Source organism: Marmota marmota, unplaced genomic scaffold (genome assembly GCF_001458135.2).
Source record: "Marmota marmota marmota unplaced genomic scaffold, marMar, whole genome shotgun sequence".
Taxonomy (NCBI): Eukaryota; Metazoa; Chordata; class Mammalia; order Rodentia; family Sciuridae; genus Marmota; species Marmota marmota.
Genome location: NW_025999944.1, coordinates 7,207,327 through 7,229,410, shown reverse-complemented (window position 1 = coordinate 7,229,410; position 22,084 = coordinate 7,207,327). Strand labels below are relative to the sequence as shown.

The 22,084-nt window shown below is 53.4% G+C and overlaps 1 protein-coding gene across 2 annotated transcripts in view; it reads right to left on the bottom strand.

The window, feature by feature from the left end:
- The window catches only part of Pebp4 (phosphatidylethanolamine binding protein 4), a 231,877-nt gene that overhangs the window by 6,188 nt on the left and 203,605 nt on the right, over nt 1-22,084 (bottom strand). For both annotated transcript variants that reach the window (XM_048801594.1, XM_048801597.1), the window contains 2 exons: nt 6,964-7,009; nt 4,776-4,892 (listed from right to left, as the gene is read on the bottom strand). In XM_048801594.1, coding sequence (XP_048657551.1) covers nt 4,776-4,892; nt 6,964-7,009 — 163 coding nt within the window. The remainder of the gene's footprint in view (nt 1-4,775; nt 4,893-6,963; nt 7,010-22,084) is intronic.

Genomic DNA, 22,084 nt, shown 5'->3' with positions numbered 1-22,084 from the left:
GGTGTGAGAATGTTCAGATCCATATGTGTGTGCGGGGAGACGGGCACAGTGACAGGTGGTGAAAGGAAGGAAGGCAGAGGTGAGCTCCTCTCTCAAGGAATTTATACTTCGTGGTGGAAGAAAGGCTGACAGGTGCAGAATGGGATTTAGTGGCAAGGCAAAAAAGATAGAGGCAAGGTGCCCAAGGAGGCCCAACAGAATGTTATGAGAGGGGACACAGTGGGGGGGGACACTAACAGGAGAGGGCAGCGCCAGGCTTGGCTAAGAGGGAACAGAGTTTAGCCCAGGGGTTATTGGGGATATTCACGAGGAAGTGACAGGTGTCCTCAAGGCAGGCAGGGCCTTCCAGGACTGGGCGATGGAGAAGTGGGGTGTCCAGGTCAGCAGGCAAATCTGTAGTTGGGTGAGGTTGTGGGTGGCTTGACATGAATATAAAGCAGGGGTGTTCTGGCAACGTGTGGTGCATGTGAAGGCTGCTTGCGGGGTCCCTCAATGGCTTCTGTTGTTCCTCTGGAATCTACAAAACTCTATCTAGAGGCCAAATCTGAAGCTGCTTCTTGGAAAACATGTAGGGGGACCATGAAAATCACAGATGAGCCCAGAGGCCAGAGCTGGGACTTTGGGTGTGAGGAGGATGCAGAGGAAGGACAGGAAGCAGAGGTGGAAGTCTAGTATATCAGAGGCCTGAGGTAACACTAACCTAAGCTGAGAAGGCAGAGTGTGGCCTTTGGGACAATGACAGTGCAACAGGGCCAGCTCTTGTCAGAGGCAGCGTTCAGGCCCTATTGGCTTCAGGGTTGCCTGTCCTTCCCCCATTTGCTTAAGCTGCTTGGATGTCTACCTTGCTCTTTGTGAGTGCCAGCTCCCCACGGGCTACACCATGGTGACACACATGTCCAAGAATGTAGGGACAGGTGGTTCCCTTGTCTACTACCAGCACCCGGCACCATGTAGGATCTAGGTGGTGGGAAATGTGGGCCATGGAAGGAGGGGGAGGGGCATGACCATGGGTGCTTCCTCAACCAGAGGCAGGGTAGCTGGTCCTGGTGGCCCACTTGCTAGGAAGCCTCATGGGAGGCAAATGTTGAGTTGGCTAGGGGAGTCAGACCTTGTCCACTCTCTGCATATGTGTGGCAGCACAGAGTTGAGAAGAGCCCGGGAAGGAGTGAGCACACCAGTCCTGGGTCATTGAGCCGCGAACAGCTCGTCCAGCCCCTCATCCTGATGAGGTAAAAATCAAGATCCAGGGATGCAAGGTGGCTTGTCCAAGGTCACACAATGGATGTTTGAATGTCCATTAGGGTCTGTAAACAAGTCAAGATGGCGCCTGGCATTTTGCCAGAGGGAATAATTTATGAAGTAACGCCAGCGAGCCATTAAGTGTGGAGATTCTTTATTGGTTGACTGCTGTATCTAGTTTATGTTAATTAAGATAAGCTGTGTGGAATGTATATATACCCCTCCTGTCCTACAATAAACGGCTCCCACTCCTGCTGTATCAATCTACACAAGTTGCTCGTCACCCCCTGGGTTATTTTGCTGCAGCCGGACTGCGGCAAATGTCAAAATGTCCTCAGTTGCTGACCACATATCTTGTCCTGAGTTACAGGACAAACAGGAATCCAATGGAGATCTCACCTCCTTGGTCTTGAGCAATGCCACCCTGTCACCTATATAGATGGTCCCGACAGGTTCAATTAGAATAATCTTGAGCTCTCTTCTCACCCTCAGCCTGTCATTTACATGTGAGTCCCAGGGAAGGCAGGGGTCTGACTAGGACGAGAACATGATTCTAGACTGGCTCTCTACCATGTTTTTTTCAGTGAGCTGAACACTATACCACATTGAGAACCTTTAGGTTACTTCAGTTTCGAAACCGCTTTGCCAAAGTTTCTTATAACCTCTCAGCTAACCATCTATGTTGATGCCCCCTATCCAGCTTCCACAGCCTGACCTTTCCCCTTCAGTCTCTAGAAGCCATCCCTGATGCTCCCCTCCCTTCACAGCTCCATTCCCATGGAGAGAAAACTAGACCAAGGCAGGTCCTGGGGCCTGTATTCATTGGCAGGGCCCCAGGTCCTGGCCTCTCGAGTGCTGGTCCAGACTGGGGCTGCACAGATCCCCAAGCACTGCCCAGCTGCTGCAGAGTGTGCCAGGCCCTCTGCACTGTGATGTTGAGCAAGGACTGCTGCTTCTGCTTTTGCAATCTCTCCCACTGCCTCACATCCCTCTGCCTCTGGTGGCCCCCTGTCCTCTCTCTCTCATCACTCAGTTTGGTTGTCTCTAGAGTGATATTCCTGGGTGGCTTCTCCTGTTAACATCTCTAAAGGCTTTCCTTGGTCTACCTGCCAATGCTACAGGTTCTCTGCAGGACTGTCAAGAATCTCTACAACCTTCCCATTTTCTCACATTTAAAATAAAAATCTTTGCATCTCTGGTTTCCCCAGCCTGGAGCTCCCTGCTCCTTTACTCAAGGATGCGATTCTCTTTCTGTGAGGTCCAGCCCTTGTCCCACTTGGAGCCTCAGGGCCACAGACATCTGTTGCTCCTCTGCAAATGATCATCTCATTTTCTAGGGAGGAAATTGAGGCCCAAAGAGGATCATTGATTCACCCCAAAGTGGATCATTGATTCACCCCAAAGTCACATCACTAGCTAGAGAGTGGAAGAAATATTTCCTCACCCTACAGTGAAACACCTTTTCCCCCTGCCTGCTGAAGAGGCATGCTGTCCTGGAGAACAGAGGGACCTAGGAAGGGAAAGGACCTAAGCCCACTCGGTGATCTCCTGTGCCCTCAGGGTCATAACTGAGCACTTTCATTACAAGCTGCTCCATATTGTTATTTAATCAGTTCCAAGTAAGCTGCTTGAGGGCAGGGAAAATGCCCGGAATGTGGGGATTAGGTTTTCTCAGAAGCCCCCAGCACAGGGCTAGGCACCTGGAAGGCTGTCCTAGGGCAAGACTGGTACCTTGGCTGCGGCTTCCATCTGGGAAGGTCATTTTCTTGCTTTCATTTCTGGCAGCAAATAAAGCAGCACAGGAGCCCAAGGGACTGCACCCAGATGTAAGTTTTCATGAGAATGGAAGGTGGGTCGTGTGTGTGTGTGTGTGTGTGTGTGCATACATGTGCACAGGAACGGTGGTTTGGGCAAAAGTCCACAGGGATTGATAAAGGGTCTTAGGACTGATGGATATCCAGACTCCTGGCCTTGCCACCTGTGACCCAGGATGACAGGTGGCCTTTGCTGGGCCCTCTCATCACTGTGTTTTCTGGAGGTTGGCAGCCATCAGATCAGGAGCCCCAGCTTGGCAAAGGTGGGCAGTGTCTTGGGCATACACAGCCTCGCTTTGTTCCTGGCCCCTGTCACTGCTCCTCCTAGTATCATCTAATCCTCTCTCTTCCCCTCTCCATTCTGCTCTTTGAAGGAAGCACCCAGGAGAGGCTCTTGGGTGTGACCCTGTCTGAGCATCTCCATGCAGGGCTTCTGCTTTGGGACCTGGCATCTAACGGGGAGTGTCTGAGACACTGCCTCACTCTGTGAGAATCCCCTGGGGGGTGGGAACATCCTAGGCAAAGGTGCTAGTTCCTGGCCCCTGGAAGTCACAGTGCCTGAGCTGGTGGAAAGGACTTCCTGACATCTTTGGTGAGATTGATTCCCAGGATGCTGGAGAAATTTGTCTTGGCCTGGAAAAGATGCAGTTTTTCTTCCTTCTCTGTATTCAAACTTCAAAGTTTGTCTTTGCTAAAGCCATTTAAAGAGATTTGCAGGTTGGTGAGGTGTAAGGGCACCTGGAGAGGGTTCACGGGTGGAAAGGTCCTCTGGGAGGCCTCTGATTGGTGGCCCCTGGTAGGCATACGTCTGAGCCAGTGCTTTTCTGGACTCCACATTCCCCTTCTCCGGGGCCTCAGGCATCAGGGTTGTGACAATACCTGGACCAGCTTCTCAGTGGGTGGATGTTGGTCAGGGTCACTGGGTGAGAGGAATTGGTTGATGACATCCACCCTCCCACTCAATTTCCTGACAGCCTAGGAGATGTGCTCTTTGTACCCTCTAATGTCACTTGTACATTCTACACAGCTCTCCCTGTCCTAAAACTGGGAGGTGATAGAGCGCATAAGGATTACTTTACTTCCTATGCCCCCAAGAGAAATCTAGGACTGTGGGGGGCGTGGCTCACACAGTTGAGTCACCTGCAGTGGGTTGCTGTGGCCAGCTCCACAGCTCCTCCTGCTTCCTGGCCCTGGTGGCTGGAGGACTGAGGCCAGGCAGGTTGGGTTAGTCTTTAGGAGGTTCGGGAAATGGGTCCTGTCCAGTGTCTGAGGAGAGCTGTTCAGAGAGGCTGGTGGAGGGGGTGTGGCTGAGGAAGTCTTTGCCCCAGCACCCAGATGGCAGGGCAGACCAACCAATTAGCCACCAATGAAGATAGACCGGCAGGGTGGCATTCCAGGGCCCTCTTGCTCAGATCAGCCTCAATTATAGGGTACAATTACCTGCTGAGGTGTTGTGGGGTATTTGCCTGCACATGCCACACAAAGTTTCGGGGGTGCTTCTTGGTCTTTGGGACTTACTTTTGGGAGAAGACCATATCTGAGGTCAATGTCTCCTTTAGGGCCCCTCATTCCAGTTCACTCCCAAAGAACACCACTTTTTGACCCCAGTCTCCTTGGCTCATGGGTGGGGGTCAAGGTCCCGATAGCCCCACAAATGCATGAAAGTTCAGTTTTACCCAGGAGTCCACCCTGGCTATAGTGTGAAGAACGCCAAAGCCTTACCTCGAGATTTGCTTTCACTGGGAAGAAGAGAGAGGACCTCGTTCCTTTCTTGAAGATAGACTAACAACTGGTAGCGATGGAAGCCACTATTTGCTGGTGGGGAGGGAGGCTTGTAGGCTGCAGGTGGAGAAAGGGAGAGACAAGTGAACTCACATCTCTGCTGCCCAGGGCAGAGCTCCTGCTTCCAGAGGCTGCTGGCTACTCGAGAAAACAAGCCCCTGTGTCTTTCCATGGCCCTGCTGACCTTCCTGGGGCCCCAGATGAAGGTTTACCTGCTGCATGCCATTATGTTTGGAAGGACCTCCCCTTTGGTATTTTCACTTCAGATGTCCATTTTGGGGTCTGGGGTGGTGGAGGAAAGAAGGTGGTCCCGGAGGAAATGCTCCAGGTTGGAATGAAGGTCTGGGGTGCTGCTGTGGCTTCCAGGGCTCACTGGGTCACTGGGTGCTGGTGTTGTCCTGTTTTTGCTCTAGTCTATTCGGATGGATTTCCTGCCTCAAGAGAAACCCATCTTCCCCCGTGAGTGTGTTTGGCAGTGAATTTTTATTTATTTTTTTCAGCATTTCCTTATGAATTCAATCCCCAAAGAAGCCAGTTTCTTGGCTGGGTCTGGAGGATCTGGAAGTGGTTACGGGGGTGGGTGGGACTGGGTTCAAAGGTTTGATCATAGGCGCTGGGGGCACTGGGGAGAAGGTTTGTCTCCCTCCTCTTCACTCTCCCTCTGGGAGACTGGCCTTTTTGGGTGTGGGGGGAAAGTGGGGTGGAGATGTCTCTTATCCTTCCCTTGAGTCTATGCAGGGACCTGGTTTTTGCTGGCCTGGACTGAAACTTCTAAACTGGGCCTCCTTCCAAGAATGCTGTGCCCCCTCCCACTCCCCTCCCCTCTCTCCACCTCCCTCTCCAAGGAGGAGAGTCAGGCGGGAGCCAAGAATCTTCCTGGGGTGGGTGGGGAAGGAGTGTTTGCAGTGAGGATGCTGGTGGGAGGGAGTGGTGGTACTTACGGCCATCCCCCAACTTTCCTCTCCTGACCATTAAACAAAAGAGTGACTGGCTGCTTGGCGCTGTTGGAAGTATTTCTCATTGTGTACTTCCGGCCACTGGGGCCTTCGGTGTGCCAACAGCCAGGGGAATTCCTGACTGTTCATCTTTCCCATCGCAAATCAGATGTGTGTTTGTGTGTGTGTGCGCACACACACATACACACACACACACACTCAGAGAGAACAGAGCAGGGTGTGCCAGGAGCTCTGTGAGTTTGTGTGGTTTAGGGTCTGTAGTGGGGCAGGTGTGAGATGGGAACAGCCCGTGTGCCAGAGCTCTGAGGCTGTGGCAGAGGGTGTGTGTGAATTTGGGTAAATCAGCCTTTCTTCACAATCACCGCCAGTGCTGGGAAAGATTTCTGAGCATGGGGTGCTGAGTATCTCTTTGTGTGAATGAGTTTGGAGGGCAGGTGGGATGTGACAACTTCTGGCCAGGCTGGTGGACATGGGGGTACATGCTATGTACCCTTGAGATGGGCATATTCCATGCTGCCAAAGCCAGATGACCAGGATTCTGTGTGGACAAGTCTGAAGTTGGAAGCCACTGGTGCTATGTCTTTAGGGTAGATGGAGACGACCCCTCTCACTAGGGCTTTCCTAAAGAATCCTCCACTCAGAACCTCCAGAAGTACAAACTGGGGTGGGGGACACAAATGCTGGGGTGCATAACCTTCACTTATGGCATCTGCATCCTCCCCCACCTCTGCAGGTGGGTATGATCTCCATTTTCTGGAAGAGGAACTGGAGGCTGAGAGGTCAAGCCAGGCCACCAGGAGCTGGGATTTGAATCTAGACCTATGTGGGGCCTAAGCCCATGCTGCTTCACAGACCAGGAAGACTTTGTCCTCGGCCAGCCCACCACCTGAGTATCCCCTGTAAATGGAGTCCAGGGCACACCTTGGGAGTGGAGACCCGAGGAAGGGGCCTGGGGGGCTGGGAGAAAGGGAGGGCAGGTCCTACTCCTATTTTATTCTCTTTAAAACAGCAAACTTGTAAGGCACTTGTGCAGATGACATCAGGGTGTACAGGGACCTTTGGGGTTGGTGTTTGCACTTTGCAAAGCAGCACCAGGAAGCTGTGTTACTATGACTCTTATGACTGTCATCGAGACCCTGGCTGGGGGAGGGAGCACTGATGGTCTTACTCACGTGTTAGCACCTGGCCCTGAATATTCCCTTTCTTTATGTCATTGCCCTGAAACGAGAGACAAACAGAGCCATGGTTACTTCTGGGGCAGCGTAGGCCAGCGCCACGTGAGAAGACCCAAGATATTAAGATAGGTGGAAAGCAAATGCTACCATGCTTTAGTCCCCGGGGTCTTCGAAGCAAGATGGAAGAGGAGGCGCAGGATGGGCTATGGGGCTTTAGAAGGAGTCCCCAAGGGGCCTGGGAAGAGAAGACACAAGGTGTCTGAGGGTGGTCTGGAGGTGAAGGACAGACAGCTCTGGGAAATCCTGATAGGACCCCCCCAAAGGACTGCCTCATGGTCACTGTACCCTGAGATTGGGCCCAGCAATTGATTGTCAACCTGTAGATCTGGGCGCCTAATTGTTCTCAGGGACTTGCTAACCAGCCCGTCCTCTCAGGAGGGAGAATTTGGCTGACTTTGGAGACTTTCGGCACGTTAGGCCGACGGCATCCTAAGCAACCAGAGGGAGGGGCTGGACGGCCTTGCTCGAGGAAGCTCATTCAGCCACAAGCTCTGGGCAGTTTTTTGGCCTCAGTTTCCCTCCTTCTCCTCCCCCTTCCCTCCACTCCAGTGTCTGTGGGATAATGAGGTGCTCCTGGGGGCGGGCGCTAATTACTGTTTGTGCAGGACTGGGAGATGCTCAGATGAAAGGGACTGGAGCCGGGCCCCTGGGTCTGTGCCACGGTTCAGGACCCCGGGCCATGCCAGGGAGCCCTGCGGCCCCTAGGTGTGGAGTTTTATAGCCTTAATGATGGTGATTAGCATGGTGCTTAATTGATTCTGCCAACACCTAACTGTGCCCTGGCCCCCTTTCCACCCAGCCCTTCCTGGGATGGCTCTTGCCCCTTGCCTCCAGCAGATGCTCATGGGAGTGAGGGAGAATAGGGGAGGGCTGGGAGGCCCCACCTGGGTAGTGGGAGAGAGTTGTTGGTGGGGGTGAGATCCCACCCTGGGTGCCCAGTGGCCCCTTCCAGAACCTACCTGACCTCCCTTGAGGCCGTAGCTCATTCATTACTGTCTTCACCTTTGGAGTTTCCTTGCCAGTATCCCTCTCCCAGTTTGGGTCTAAGTCACTTTTGGTAGGAAGAAGGAGCAGGACACCCACCCCCTGCACCCAAGAGCTCACCACACTTGGTTTTCTGCCCCCTGTGCAGGTGAGTCTCTTCTTTCCATCCTTCTGGCCTCCCTAGAGGGATAGTGAGCACCCAGGCAGTCTTCACCTTCAGCCCCACACATCAGTGGCATGCCCCAGCCCTTCCTGGCTGGCACTTCCTCTGCAGTCTCTTGATTCCCCCAATTTGGGCTCTGAAATTGCCCAGGCCCAGATATGGCCAGGGACGGAGAGTAAGGGGTGGAAGCACTCTGAGAGGAGGTCAGGACCCAATAGGGGCCTAGCAGCCACTCTTCCCACCCTAGCAACATCGAGAGCAGGGGCTGGGGGTGGGGTGGGTGGTGTTGGCCCAGGGAAGCCAGCGCAGCCCACGGCTCTGTTCTGCAGCCTCCTCCTCAGACTGTCCCAGTCATCCTGGGCCAGGCCAGCGGTTTGTTTAAACCAAACAATGGCAACCCAGGCTGCCTGTTTCTCTTCGATTCCCCACAGGCTTGGGTCCCACCCAGAGTGATAAACAGGCCTCTCTCCTCCGGAGGGAGGTGGTGAGGGTGGGAGCTGGGGCCTGTAGGTCAGTGAGCCTTGACCCCAGGGCTGGGCCAGTGTGGAAAGTCTGATTTGCAGCCTTGCTCAGGGCGGGAGGCATCCACCCACCCTTTCACCCTGGGAGTGTCCTCTCATATACTGGGGCCAGCTTGGCAAACACTGTATATAAACTCTGGGGTGGGGTCACTGAGGCGAGCCACTGGCCCTTCCTGCCTGCCTTCCCTTCCTAGCTGCCCCACTGGCCCTGTTCTCTGCTGGGGCACAGAGGGTATTTATGCTCTTCCGGGTCTCAAGCTCATCTTATGGACAGACACTGGCTCTTGCTGGCAGAAAGAGCAGGCATGGACCCTGTGGTAGAGAGTTCCACACAGTGAGTGGATAGAGCAACTGTGATCTTCTTGGGTAAATTGATTGGCCAAGCTCCCTTCACTGGTCAGTCCTGAGAGGCTGAAAATTCGGCCATAGAACCAAAACCTGGCAGGGGCCTTAGGAAATGGTATTCTGAAAGGTGAGAAAGTTGGGGTACAGAGAAGTCAAAATAATTGTCCTGAGCCATTTGAGTAGTGAATAGAAAACCTCAGAATGTTCAGGGAGGAAGGGGCCACAGACTCTGAGGCCAGCTGTCTCCAGGGCCTGGGCCTTTTGGTCCACAGTGCTGTCCTGTGTTTAATCCATGAAGTCATGACAAGCCCACCACTGTTCTGGGAGACATGGTTTTTGGAAGACCCTTATTGGTGGTGCAAGAAGTGGACGTAGCTCAATGTAGAATGTGAGCTCAGCAGGCATGAGGTCCTGGGTCCAATCCCCAGCACCAAAAACATAAAAAATAACAGAAAATAAAACTCTTACAAAAACATCCAGACATAGTCTGGGTGGCTGGGGCTGAATGGAAATGCCCACTCCCCCATCCTATACCAGCTCTCCTTAAATTCCTTAGAAAATCATGTCTAGCCTTTGATCACCTTAGAAAGCTGGAACTCTCCAGGGATGGGTGAGATTCAGTTGCAGGAGGTGAGCAGGGAAGTCATAGTTGGCAGCACTGCTCAGGAGCAGAGGCAGGGAATGCCCTGCAGGGGATGGGGTGGGAGCCAGGGTTGGAGGAGCGCAGACACCACAGAGATGGGCTTTGGAAGGAGAATCCTCAGGAGGCTAGAGATTGCTGAGAGCCCCCTACACTTTGGGCCTCCTCCCCTCTACCTGCTACCTCCACCTGCCCCCTGCCTGGTCTCCAGGTGTGCTTGCTTCTCTTTAAGAAGGGCCAACCACCAAACCTCCTTTCCCTTACTGTAGCTAAAGACAGGTTGACATTTTCAAAAGGAACTTGTCTAAATCCTCAGGTTAAAAAAAGGAAATAATTATGGAAATTACAAACAGCGCAGACACAGTTGGGTTTCTGATCCTTGAGAATACCGAAAAGTCAAGGATGGGTTTTTCACAACAGCAGGACAGGGGCACCTGAGGTGCTTGGGAGGTGTACTGGGAGGACATTCAGGGATAGGATGGCTTCAGGGAGGCAAATCTTCCTTTGTAGCATCTTCTGGGGTTGGGGAGTCTGACCCATGATCCTCTTAGCAAGGACATGGAGGAGGAGGGGTAAATTGCTCCTTATAGGCCCAGGATATAAGAAGAGCAGTTGCTTCTTTTTCTTAAAAGTTGGTCCCAGTGTGTGTGTGTGTGTGTGTGTGCACGTGCGTGCGTGTGTGTATGTGCGTGTGCGCATGTGCATATGTATGTGAATGTGCACATGTACAAATGTGTTTAGGATTCTGCGTACATGCGTGACTCCCTGGCATAGGAATAGGCACAATTTATTCTTACCTCAGGGGAGGAGCTGGGCCCTCTGGACACTTGGGGGGAGTTTCTGCATTTATAGAACCTGCGACTTCCTGGGAGTGGGACCTAGGGCCCCAAGCTGCTAAGGACACAGTCTACATTAAACATCCACTCCTTGCACCATCAATCTCTCTGAGCTTTAATAAGGGTCTTCCAACAACGATGTCTCCCAGAGGAGTGGTGGGCTTGTCATGACTTGGTGAACTAAACACAGGACAGCACAGTGACCAAAAGGCCCAGGCCCTGGAGCCAGCTCTCTCCCACTTAAGCCCCCACTGTCTCTGTCCAGCTAGTTTGGAACTGGCATGTGAGATGCTTAGGAAAAGTTGGGGCTCCATTGAGGTCACAGCAACCCCATACCAGGATAGGGGTGACACAAGACTGTCTTACTTGTTCTGACTGGTTTGTCTCAGGTCAAATCAAGAGCACAACACCGGAAGCCAGGGGTCTGTTTGTACCCACTATTAGTTTATATCCCTAGCAGGTATTCTCCAGGGCGCTGTCTCCCACCAATTGACCTCACAACACCTCATGTGTAGGAAGGGTAGAGTTTTATCCCTATCAGACCAGAATGAAAGCAGAGGGGCTTCAGCTTCTCCAGGGAAAGGATGCATTCTGCCATTTTTCTAGTCCAGAGACCCTCCTCTTCCGCCCTGGTTAGCCTTGCAGGGCAAAGGCTATGTGGCTGGACTTGGCTAGTGAGCTCTGGTGGGTGGGGAAGGGGCCTAGCAGTTGCTGGTCCCAGCAGGGATGCTGGCTGTCCTCATTCCCTTTCAATTACCTCCAGGCAACTGCCCGCCCACCTGGGCTTTGAGAAGGCCTCAGGTCCTCACACCGGCTGACCCCCTCGCAGAAGTTCAGCGGCACATTTCTTCGAGCACGGGAGAGATGATTTAATCTCTTCACCCACCTCTTCCCATTTGGACAGGAGTATTCAATCACTCTGCCTGGCTGTGAACCCCGGCCAGAGAGGGAAGTTTCACTTTTTTTGATCTCTGAGAAGGTGGGGGGAGGCATCTGAAGAGTCCTGAACTTGAAAGGTAAGGCTTGGGAGTTGAGGGAGAGTCCTCGGAGAAATGAGCCACAGAGCCCTTGGGCGGAAAATAGAGAGGAGGGGGAGAGAAAAGGGAAAACAGAAACAGAGTTCCAGACTCCCTGACACTGGCACTGAGTGAGAAAGCTCCTTGCTGTTCTGCACAGCTGCCTGCAAGCTGCCAAGTGGCGAAGGATCCAGGGAAAGGCACGGCACTGGGAAGTGCTATCCAGCTCTCTGTGTATTCCGCAATTAACAAAGGGTAAGTGAGTGGAAGGCACTGACAGCTCCCAGGCTCTGGATCCCCAGGGGCCATGGCTGCCAGGCCACCGAACAAATGCTGGCTTGGAGCAGACTCAGTCTGGGAGACCGTGCCTACTCTAAGGGAAAGGTTTCCAGTCAGTCAACCCCACGGCCTGCTCTTTTGCCCTGGGATGGAGAAAGGAGGGACCACCACTGAGGTGGGTGCAATGAAGCCCATCCTGGCAGGAAGTGGTAAGAAGGAGACTCACAGATCTGAGACCTGACTGTTTCTAGACCCCAGGGTGTAGGATGGTCAAATATTTTGTGCACCCGTTTCGCTTGAGAAATGTCAAGATCAAAGACTTGATAGGCCTCTTCCCAGAAACCTCATGGGCAGTGGGGACAGCATGGTAAATATCATCTGCTGCTTTATGGATGAGCAGCAGATCCTGGTATCTTGGTACCAATTGGCAACAGGACCCCTGGGTTTTCATTCATAGCTTGGCTTCCAATCTGGAGTTGGTACTTCCCCAGGCAAGTGGGATGGGGTGGGCTGGGACTGAGGGGGGACGATTTACTTCTTGGAGAAGTAAGTATTTACTTAGGATGGGAGGGGCTTTACAAGAGCTTCATCTTTCCTGACACTGGGTTTTCCAAGACCAAGGTCAAGGTCAACGTTGCCTGTGGCTTGAATTTTAATTTTTGCTGTGCTGGACCCAGGGTCTGGAGCATGCTAGGCAAGTGCTCTACTGCTGAATTACTTCCCTGCCCTCCCTGTGCCTTGAAAAGTAAGGGTTGCCCCAGCCCCCTGTTCCAGGCCATGGTTCCCCAATAAGCCTCACGCTCTGGAGGTTGGGTGTGTGTGTGTGATGGTCTCTAGCATGGAGCTGAGGAATGGCGGCTGGAGAGATGGGAAAAGGAATGCATGACTGAGAGGCTCTGTATTGGAGATGGAAATATAAATAAGATGTTCATGGTATCTAGGAGCTCATGGTCTAGTGGGGCAGATAAATCAACAAAGAAATAACTACGACAGGCTCAAATGATTGAGGTCTTACAGGCAACGTCAGAGGAACACAGAGGATGGGAGGTGCAACTGCTTGGATGGTGATCAGAGAGCTATTAACAGGAGGCTACACTCCACACTCTGGGCTTTGAAGGATGCATAGAAGTTTTTTTTTGTTTTCCGATGGACAAAAAAGGGACTGCTTCAGCCGAAGAAGCTGCCTACGTAATGTCTAAATGTATAAGTGAGATATGAGAAGATCTCCCAGGAATGAGCTGTCTGCTGAAGCAAGAACCAGCGTGCATGTCTGGAAGAGACTCAAAGGAAGGCTAGAAGACAGGTGGGAGGTCAGGCTTGAACGGCAGGCAGTGCTTCTGATTTCTGACAAGCAAAGCTATCAGCAGGCGGACCCTTGAGTCCATAGATCCCAGGCAAGGCTGTTTCTGTTTTCCAAATGCTCAGCAGCTGTGTCCCAGGAGGGTCACCAGCCCCACAGGCTGGTTGAGCTACCTCTGGGGTCAAGAAAGCATATGGATGGGGTGAGGCTCTGGGCCACTGCCTGTACAGCAAGTCAGAGAGGATGCAGCTGAGTTCGCCACTCATCAATGGCCCGGCTCAGAGCAGGTGAGTTCAGGATCCCTGGCCCCCAGTCACTGCTCCTTTACAAACAGTAGCTTTTTTTGTTTCTGCTCATGAAAGAACAAAACGTTTATTGCAGAAAAAGATTTAAAACACCGAAAAGCACTCAAAAGAAAAATAAATAAAAGCCTGGATTTTACCACATGAACATAAATAACAACTGTCCGGAGAACATCCTTCCTTTCTTGTCACACAGATACCAGCTTCCAGCCCCTGGCTCCTTTGGGACCTGCAATGGCCAGGACTGCCATCTTTCTGTCCTGGGCGACTCTTGCTTGGTGACACTGGCCTCAGTTACTTTCAGTCCCTGAAACCCAGGCAGTAGAATGTACCCCAGGAATTGTGGACCCTTGTTGGTCATGGGTTGCTCATTCTGTGGACATGGCTCAGGGGAAGGGTTAGGAGGAGAGTAGGAAGAAGAAAAGGAATCAAGCATCCGGCATGTGAGAAGACCCAAGATATTAAGATAGGTGGAAAGCAAATGCCACTAAAGATTGCCATTTGTAGATATGCAGGACAAAAGTCAGAGCTTTTGGTGTCAGAATACTCCATTTATCTGTAATCATGAAGGCAACAGGGTATACCTCCTAAGTGCATTTCCCCTGATATCTCGACTCTTAACTTGAGCTCCCTGACTTCTTTTATCTTAACTGTTTTGGATAGCTGTCTTATCAAAACACTGGCTCTTATCTTCTTCAACACAGATGTGCAGAAGACCTTACGTGATCTTCCACACCATCACGGTTGTCACAGTGAACAACAGTTTTGCACACTACTACAGCACCAAGCTGTAAAGCTGAAAAGCCAATGAAAAGAACGTGCCATTCAGCCTTCCACGCTTCAAGCTCCCTAGAGGCCAATAACGGAATGTTTACTCAGTGGTCACCACCTAAAGGAAGGGGAACCCCCTTGGGAGAATTCCTGCAGGGTGGCAGGCGTTTTGCCAGGCTCTGTGCATGAGTTAGCTCCCTCTGGTACTCCTTTTCAGGAAATTCCCTGCTAAGTGCAGTGGCCCCGGAGACCCCAGCTTGGACGGTGAGGGCCCACTACCCAGTTTAATGTGCAGCCTTTATGGTCCGTCTTCTGGCAGCCACAGGGACTCGGGAAATGGAGACATTCAGCTACAGCAGCCCTACTTGGGTGACTCAACCTCTAACAGGCCATTCTACAGGGCAAGCCAGCCTCAGTCCATGTCATTACCAATTAGCTGCAAGACTTTGAACATGCCACTCAATTTCGCAGCGTCTCAGTCTCCATATCTGTAGTGATGGTGATGACACAGCCCTGGTTTCCTCACAGAGTTGTGAAGATGCAATTTAGAAATGGAGTGTTCTGGAGTCCCATGGTGGTGTCCAAGCGCAAGGGTCATTACTGAGCTGAGCTCCCTGAGAAACTTTGTCATGAAACGACTGGTGGAGGAGGGAGGAGGGGCCTTGGTGGCTGTGAGCCTCAGAACCCACCCCACCAGCAATCTTTGGCTATGACAGGTCCAAGAAGTTTCCGGGCAGGGTCAACCTTGTGAGGCTAATGGCTGTGCCGGGGGCTCGGAGGTTACCCAGCTGTGACTGTGGCCCATCCCCGCTGGGCCTGTGGCTCACTCTGGGTGTGCGGAGTGAGTGGTGCGTGATGTTTATTAATATGCCTTGATGAGGGGCATTAGTATCTCTTAATGACACCATCTGAGCCTGGCCTCCTCTTTTTCTTGTTCCTTGCTCCTTTCTGTGCCCCCACCCCCCATCCCACGGAGACACATACTCTCTCAGGGACACAGAGACACAGGCAGGCTGCAAGGAGGCTCAGGACAGAGGCCTGGGTGGGAGTTGCTGACAAGGGGGATCTATGGTGGAGGTGGGTCCACCCGGGGGCAGGGAGAGAGCCAGAGCCAGGAACCATGAGGGAAGCACACACTTGCAAAACATTGTCGCACATTTCATGCTCACACACATACACACCCACACACTGCCACGTGCTCATAGACTCACACACTTGTGCTCACATGTACCTACATGCCCTACACACTCACCCTGGAAATGTGATCATATACACACACCCACATGATCACACATACACTCACATTTGTGCCCACTTACATACATGTTCACACACTTAAATACAAATGGTTACCCCTCGTACTCACGCAACTTACATATTGTACTCAGTATTACACACTCACATATATGCACACATACACATGTTCCTATACTTAACATGCACTGTGCTCACACACTCACACATGTTTTCTCTTATGCTCACCTACACCCTCATGTATGCATACACACACATAAATGCACGTATATGCATATAAGTACACACACTCACACCTGTGTTCAAGTGCACACTAATGCACAGATGATCACACACTGGCCCCCTCCATGGGAGGAGCAGGGAAGTTGGCATCTGGGAAGAGGCCATGGGATTAGAAGTGGGTGTGGGACTCTCTGGCCCCTGGAAGGGCACCAGGACAAACAGACAACTGATTGGGACTGAGGTCTGAACAGGTTTTCTCGGCCAGCCTGTTCCACTGCAGGTGTGAGGGTCGTGGGCTGGGAGCTATAGAGGCTGGCAGGAGCCATCATCTAGGAGGCAGCAGGGCACTGGACTGGTCTTCCTTCCAGCCTGCATGTGGGAGGCTGCAGGAAATGATTAGGAAAGGGGTGCAGTTAATCCCCAAAACAAACAGAGCTTGGGAAACTGCAATGCTCTCCATCTCTCATCCCTAGCACCCCATTTTTCTGGCTGGGTGGCCGCACCCCTAGGAGGCAAGAACAAGGGAGGGCCCTAACTCTGGCTGGACAGAGGTTCCCAGCAGACCCCTGGCACCCACCTGGCCTGGGCTGGAGCCCATGCCTGGGGCTTCTGGGGACTATAATTTCTGCCTCAGGTGCCCCAGGTTCCACAGTGTCTGGCCCAGTAGTTCTCTGCCTCTCCTCTAGTTGGCTGAGAGGTTCTCCTCAACCCCCAGCCCTGAGCCATCCCGTCCTGCTCTCACTGCCAAATGGCAATGATCAAGGATCTCCAGGCTGCACGGCCCTCCCCACTTCCCATGTAAGAGAGGAGGGTCCTCCCTGAGATTCCCAGCCACACAGGCTGGGGTAGGGGATGGAGTGGGAGGAGGGGCGCCGCCCTTAGGAGCCTCCCCATGGCCTCACTGGGGAAGAGCTGCCAGAGCCGGGAAGGGGAATCAGATTCTGGGTTCCCTTTTCTGCTCTTCCCCCCTCCTTTGCTCCGTTTTAGGATTCTGTCCTCTGCTTGGCTGGAGAGAGCTGCTTCTCTTCCTCACCACCAATGGGCCCAGGCCTGGCTGCCTCATGAACAGGGAGGAGGGAGGACGGGAGAGAGGAAGGAAAGAAGCAGAGAGGGAGGAGGGAAGGGAAGAAGAAAGGAAGAAGAGAAGAACCCAGTGGAAGAAAGGTCAGGAACACAAGAAAAGGCGCTGGCAAGAGTGGGAGGCTCTGCGAAACCGGGTGACAAGGAGCAGAGATAGTCCAAGCCCCGTTTGAGTCCCGTCTTGCTCTTCTGAGGACTGACAGTGAGCCCGCCTGGAACCCCAGCACCTTGCTACTCCAAGTGCCTGTCCTCACTAGCAGCAGCCCACCTGGGACGGGAGCTCCTTAGAAACGCACCATCCCGGGCCCCGCTCTAGGCTCTTGAATCAGGATCTTTGTTTTGACAAGAACCAGAGGTGATTCACACACACACACACACACACACACACACCAACTTCTTGACACACCTGCCCCAGTCCTGCCTGATTCCTTGGGGTCTCTGGGCCCAGGAAAGGGACTGAATCCTCATCAGACCTGTGGTGGCAGTGATGGTGGGAACCCTCTGAGCCTTTATCTGGATTGTGCCCCCTTTCCCGTCTCTTATAGAATTTGGCTCCCTGGGATGACGCTTCCCCCAGCAGGACCTGGCTGACCTTCAAGTCCCCAGGTGGCCCTGGCTGTCAGGTGAGGTGGTTCAGTCAGGTGGTCAGGGGCAGTGAATTGTGTGGGAGTCAGCAGGGCAGGGGCTGGGGGGGGGCAGGGCCCCTCCTCTCCCTTCTCAGACCCAGGATGCTCTGAGCCTTTGAATTCCTGGGTAGGTAGGGTGCTCTGCTTGATGGGTGCCCAGGGGTATTTGTGGGCTCTTTTGTTAGTGGAGGGTACCAGGAATTGAACCCACTGAGCCACATCCCCAGCCCTTTTCATTTTGAGACAGGGTCTCGCTGAGTTGTTTAGGATCTTGCTAAATTGCTGAGGTTGGCTTTGAACTTTCCATCCTCCTGCCTCAGCTGCTAGGATTACAGGTATGTGCCACTGCACCTGGTTCTGTTTGTGGGCTCTAGATAGCCACTGGTGCGCCTTCCTCAGACCATGCTCCTCAGTCCCACCCTATGTGAGGAAGGGGAAGCCTGTTCCCAGGTAGACGGGGACCTTAGGGGTCTGGGGAAGGAGAGAGACAGGAACAGAGAGCTGCTGCTCTAGTAGCCTATAGATCAGAGGAGGCATGTGGAGTGGCCTAGGTTTAGGGTCACAATGTGCTCCAGGGCCCTGGTCCCAGAAGGACCCCTGAGGCCAAGCCACTTCCTGGGTTTTCTCTCTCTCTCTCCCCCAAGCAACTTGCCACCTGGGGAACTGCTACTCTCCCTGAGCTGAGGCAGGGCCTGTGTGGGGGGCCTTTTTATCTCCGCCTGCTTGTGATAAACTGGGCCCAGGGGAGGATGGACGTTGCCCACCAGGGCCCTGCTGGGTTCCGAGACCAGGCACTTGACGGCCAGGTCCAGGCTTGCTCTTATTCTATTGTGTCACTTTTAACAATGCAGATGCCAACCTGGGAGTTTGGGAATTACAATGAAAAAAATAATCCAGATTAGCAGTAAAGTCCACCCTGACCTTACAGTTGGTCCCATAGGTCTCTGCAGTATATTGGGAACCGACACATTCCTGAACAGCAGGGTGAATCTGGGTGGCCATTTGTTAGGGCAGCTCAGGGCCAGAGGCTAGGAAGGTTTGCGCGTGGAGGAAGCCTAATCACCCCCTGCAGGCACAGGGCTCAGCTCAGGGTAGTTCGTGGTGTTTGGCACACAGCACCCCCCCACCCCTCCCGCCATAAGGAGCATCCTCATTCTCTTTCAAAGTGTTGAAATCATCTTTGCACAACCTTGAAGAGGGCCTGGCCATTCCAGGTGATGGTGCCGAGGGGCATGAGCAGATGGGAGGAAAGGCCACTGGGTAACAGCAGAGGAGAGCCCCAAAGGGAGTCAAGGGACAGCTACAAACTCCTAAGGCCTCCTGGTCCCTCCTGGTGTGAGGCTCACCCCATCTCTTTGCAGTCACAGTCCACCATGCTTCGTCCCCAGAGGCTGTCCAGTGAGGAGCCTGGGAGTGCAGAGCGTCTAGGCAAAGTCGCAGGGACTGAGTCAAACTTCTCCACTGAACTTTCTGTGGTAAACAGTTAATTGCCTTAGTGACAGTGGCTAGGGTAGACAAGCAAGGGGCCTTTAATGAATGCCAAGTGACGGCTGATTAATCCGCCTGCTCTGGAGGCCCGCTCCTCTCTGTGGGCTCTGGCCACGCTCCATTCAGCCTCCATGGCCTGCACCAGCAGGGTGGCCTCCAACATATTACCACTGGCACTTCCATTTCTCTGGCCCCCAGGCCTGAGGTCCTGCCGTGCCTGAGGCTCTGTAGTCACCTCTCTGGGGACGAGAAGGGGGCAGACTGCAGGGGAGGACCCACCAGCTGCTCAGTGGGATTTGTGCGAAGGGATTAAATTTAGGAGGTGAGCAGGGGCACTGCCCAGGCCAGAGCAGGTGGTTGGTTTTTCAGCCATGTGCTGACCGTGGTCTTGAGTAAGTGGCCAGGCTAGGAGATCCTTGGCCTTGTGGGAAAAGGTAAAGAGAGAATGAGGGGCTAGAACAGAGTCTTTTTTTTTTTCCCAGTTCACATGCCCTGCCCTGACTCCTGGCTTATGCCAACTCATCCCCACTTAGTTTGCTGTGAGCTCCTTCTAGGTGGACAGCCCAGAGGGCCTGGTAGGGGGAAGGAGGGCTTCCTGAAAAGAGCGGAAGAGAAGTTCTGCAGATAGCAGTGCCTCTCAAGGAAGTCAGGGAGAGCTATGGGCTGGGGTGGCCTCTTACGCTAGACTTGGGATCTGAATAGGGTCTCCCACTCCCCAATAAGCCCCAGGCCTTTATCATACCCTCAATGAGCTGCTTGACCCTCCCTTGGTCTGCCCGGCTGCAGGGGGAGAAGGAAGCTTGCCTGAGGGGCTGTGAGAGTCAGACCTAAGAACAGAGGCTTCTGACCCCCTCCTGGGCAGGACCCCTTGCCTGGAAGTGGAAGCAGAGCTCCTCTTTGCAGGAGAAACCCCTTCAGTTTCTATTGCAATAAAGAAAGGGCCCGAGTTCTCCCTGCAGCCTCTAATGATGGGGTTGGGGTGTAATGAATATCTGCGAGCTCATAAAACAGGCTAATGACGGGCCTCATTTCATGGACACCTTTCATCCTCACTGTTCCCAAAGCAGAAGGGACTGTCCTGGGGGCCGAGGCTCAGAGCCTGATGACAGCCAGGGCCACAGCTGTTTGGGGTTGGAGGCCATGGATTCAGGAGGCTACCTTTTCTGTCCATGCTTTTATCTTGTTCAGACAGCCTGTGGACTTGAGGTGGATGGCTAAGAACCCAGCCTCAGGAAGTGGGCAAAGGCAGGGGACAGGAATGGAGGACACACAGACACCCGGATTCTTAAGAATGGAACACTCACTCGAGGCAGAAAGCCCTCGGGCTGCACCATGCTCCCTTCCCCTGGCCAGGTGCTGATAGGAGTTCACTGAATCATCTTAGCTGCCATCCAACACCTGAGAAGGGCTAGACTCTGGGAGGGAGGGGCTGGCCTGCTGATTCACCAGCAGCACCTGTGTTTTGCTTGGGAGGTCTCCCGTTCAGGGACCAGCCAAGCCTGACCCTGTTTGGCTTCCTAGAGCTTGGTGAGCTCACAGCCCCGGGTGTTGTGGCAGCAGGCCAGTGTGACCTGCCATGCAGGAGGATTTCTAAAGAGATACTCGCCCAGTGTTCCCAGGATTCACTCAATGAGAGAGATTCAAGTCGTTCTTCAAACACCCCTCCCCAACTTTGTAGAAACTGGTCAAGGGGACATGTAATCACTTGGGATAAAGCGTAGTGGAAATCAACAATCCAGCCCGCTTGCCATAGAGAAGTGTGAGCTGGGTAGGGGCTGAGGGTGGCCAGGGGGTTGTCAGGGGGTCTTGGTGAGTGTAGCACTTGGGGGAGGTGGATGGGCAGAATCAGAGCCCCCACCCACCCTGGGGATGGAGAGACAGGACTTTTGCTTTCCCCAGAGCTCTGGAACAGACGAGCAGGGGTCTTCCAGTCACAGCCTGGACAGGGGCCACAGGCCACCACGGCAGGGTCTGCGAGTGGCAAGAGATTCATTTATGAGTCAGCCTGCAGTCTCAGTGTTCCCATCCATGCGCTGGCCCAGCCCTGCCTCCAGGCAGCCTGCAGATAATTGGGGTCAACAGAGGGCATTTGATCCCAAGAATGCGGGTTCCTTGTGCCCAAACCTAACCTCCTTTCTTCAGCCCTTTCTCCCCTGAGACAATCGCCCTCTCATCAGGCAGGGCCGACAAAGCACCACCCCCAGGTCAACCTGGCCTTCTGTGGGAGTACAGCAGTAGGAATGGAACATCTAGAGAGGACCAGGTGCCAAATCCTTGGATTGGGAGGGTGGGGAGTGAATAGGCTTAGAGAGTCACTCAGAGGTGGTGTCAGGGTGCTGCAGGGTGAAGACAACCGTCCTGGATGTGAGCCAGCAAGGTGCACTACAGGTGTGTCTGGTGCGTGTGTGCACCACCATGTCACCTAATCCTCCTCTGCCAGGAGGCCGATAGGGCAGAGACTGTCACCCCTGATTGCAAGCTGAGGGGCACAAGCCCTTGAGAGGTGAAGTGACTCCCTGAGATTGCAGTCCCACCTGGAAGCAGGTTCGGAAGAGGATTCCAGGGGTCCTGGCTCATGTGTCTCCTGACTAAGTCCAGCGTTCCTCTGCCTGTGCTTCAGAACAAAGCCGGAGTGTGGAGGGAACCGGTTCTGGAGGGGAGGGTCGATGTCTTTCCCTTCGCTAGAATCTCTGATGACCTAGATGTGCTCACATGGAACGGAAGGACCAGTTTAGAGCTTCCTAAACTCTCCTGTGTCAGGCTAGGGACAAAAGACAGAGACAGGCCGCTTACTGCAGTGACCACTTGTCTTAGGGGACTCTGAAGGCCAATGGTGAGAGGGGAGGGACTGTAATGAGCCAGCGTGTTCCTATCCTTGGGTTCCATGGAGGCATCCCTGGTGAGAGGGGAGGGAGACCTGTAGGGATGTGGGGCAGCCTGGGTGATTCGGGGGACTTGAGGCCCCATGGCTGGAGGCTCCCCTCGTGCAAGTCTGGGCCTCTCCTCAGGGCCCTCGTCTAGTTTGACCAACAGAAACTGATGAGGTTCCTGCTGAGCTAGACTCACAGATTTTCACCATCTCAAGTGCCCTTCTTGGATTCCCTTGATTCTTCGTGTCCACTGGGCACTTCCTCCCTGGCCCCCTGGGCTTGTCTCTACTGTGCTGGGGAACCCCACTCTGCCGGGACCCTTCTTCTGCCTCTCCTCTGACAGTGAGCAGTTTCAGAGAGT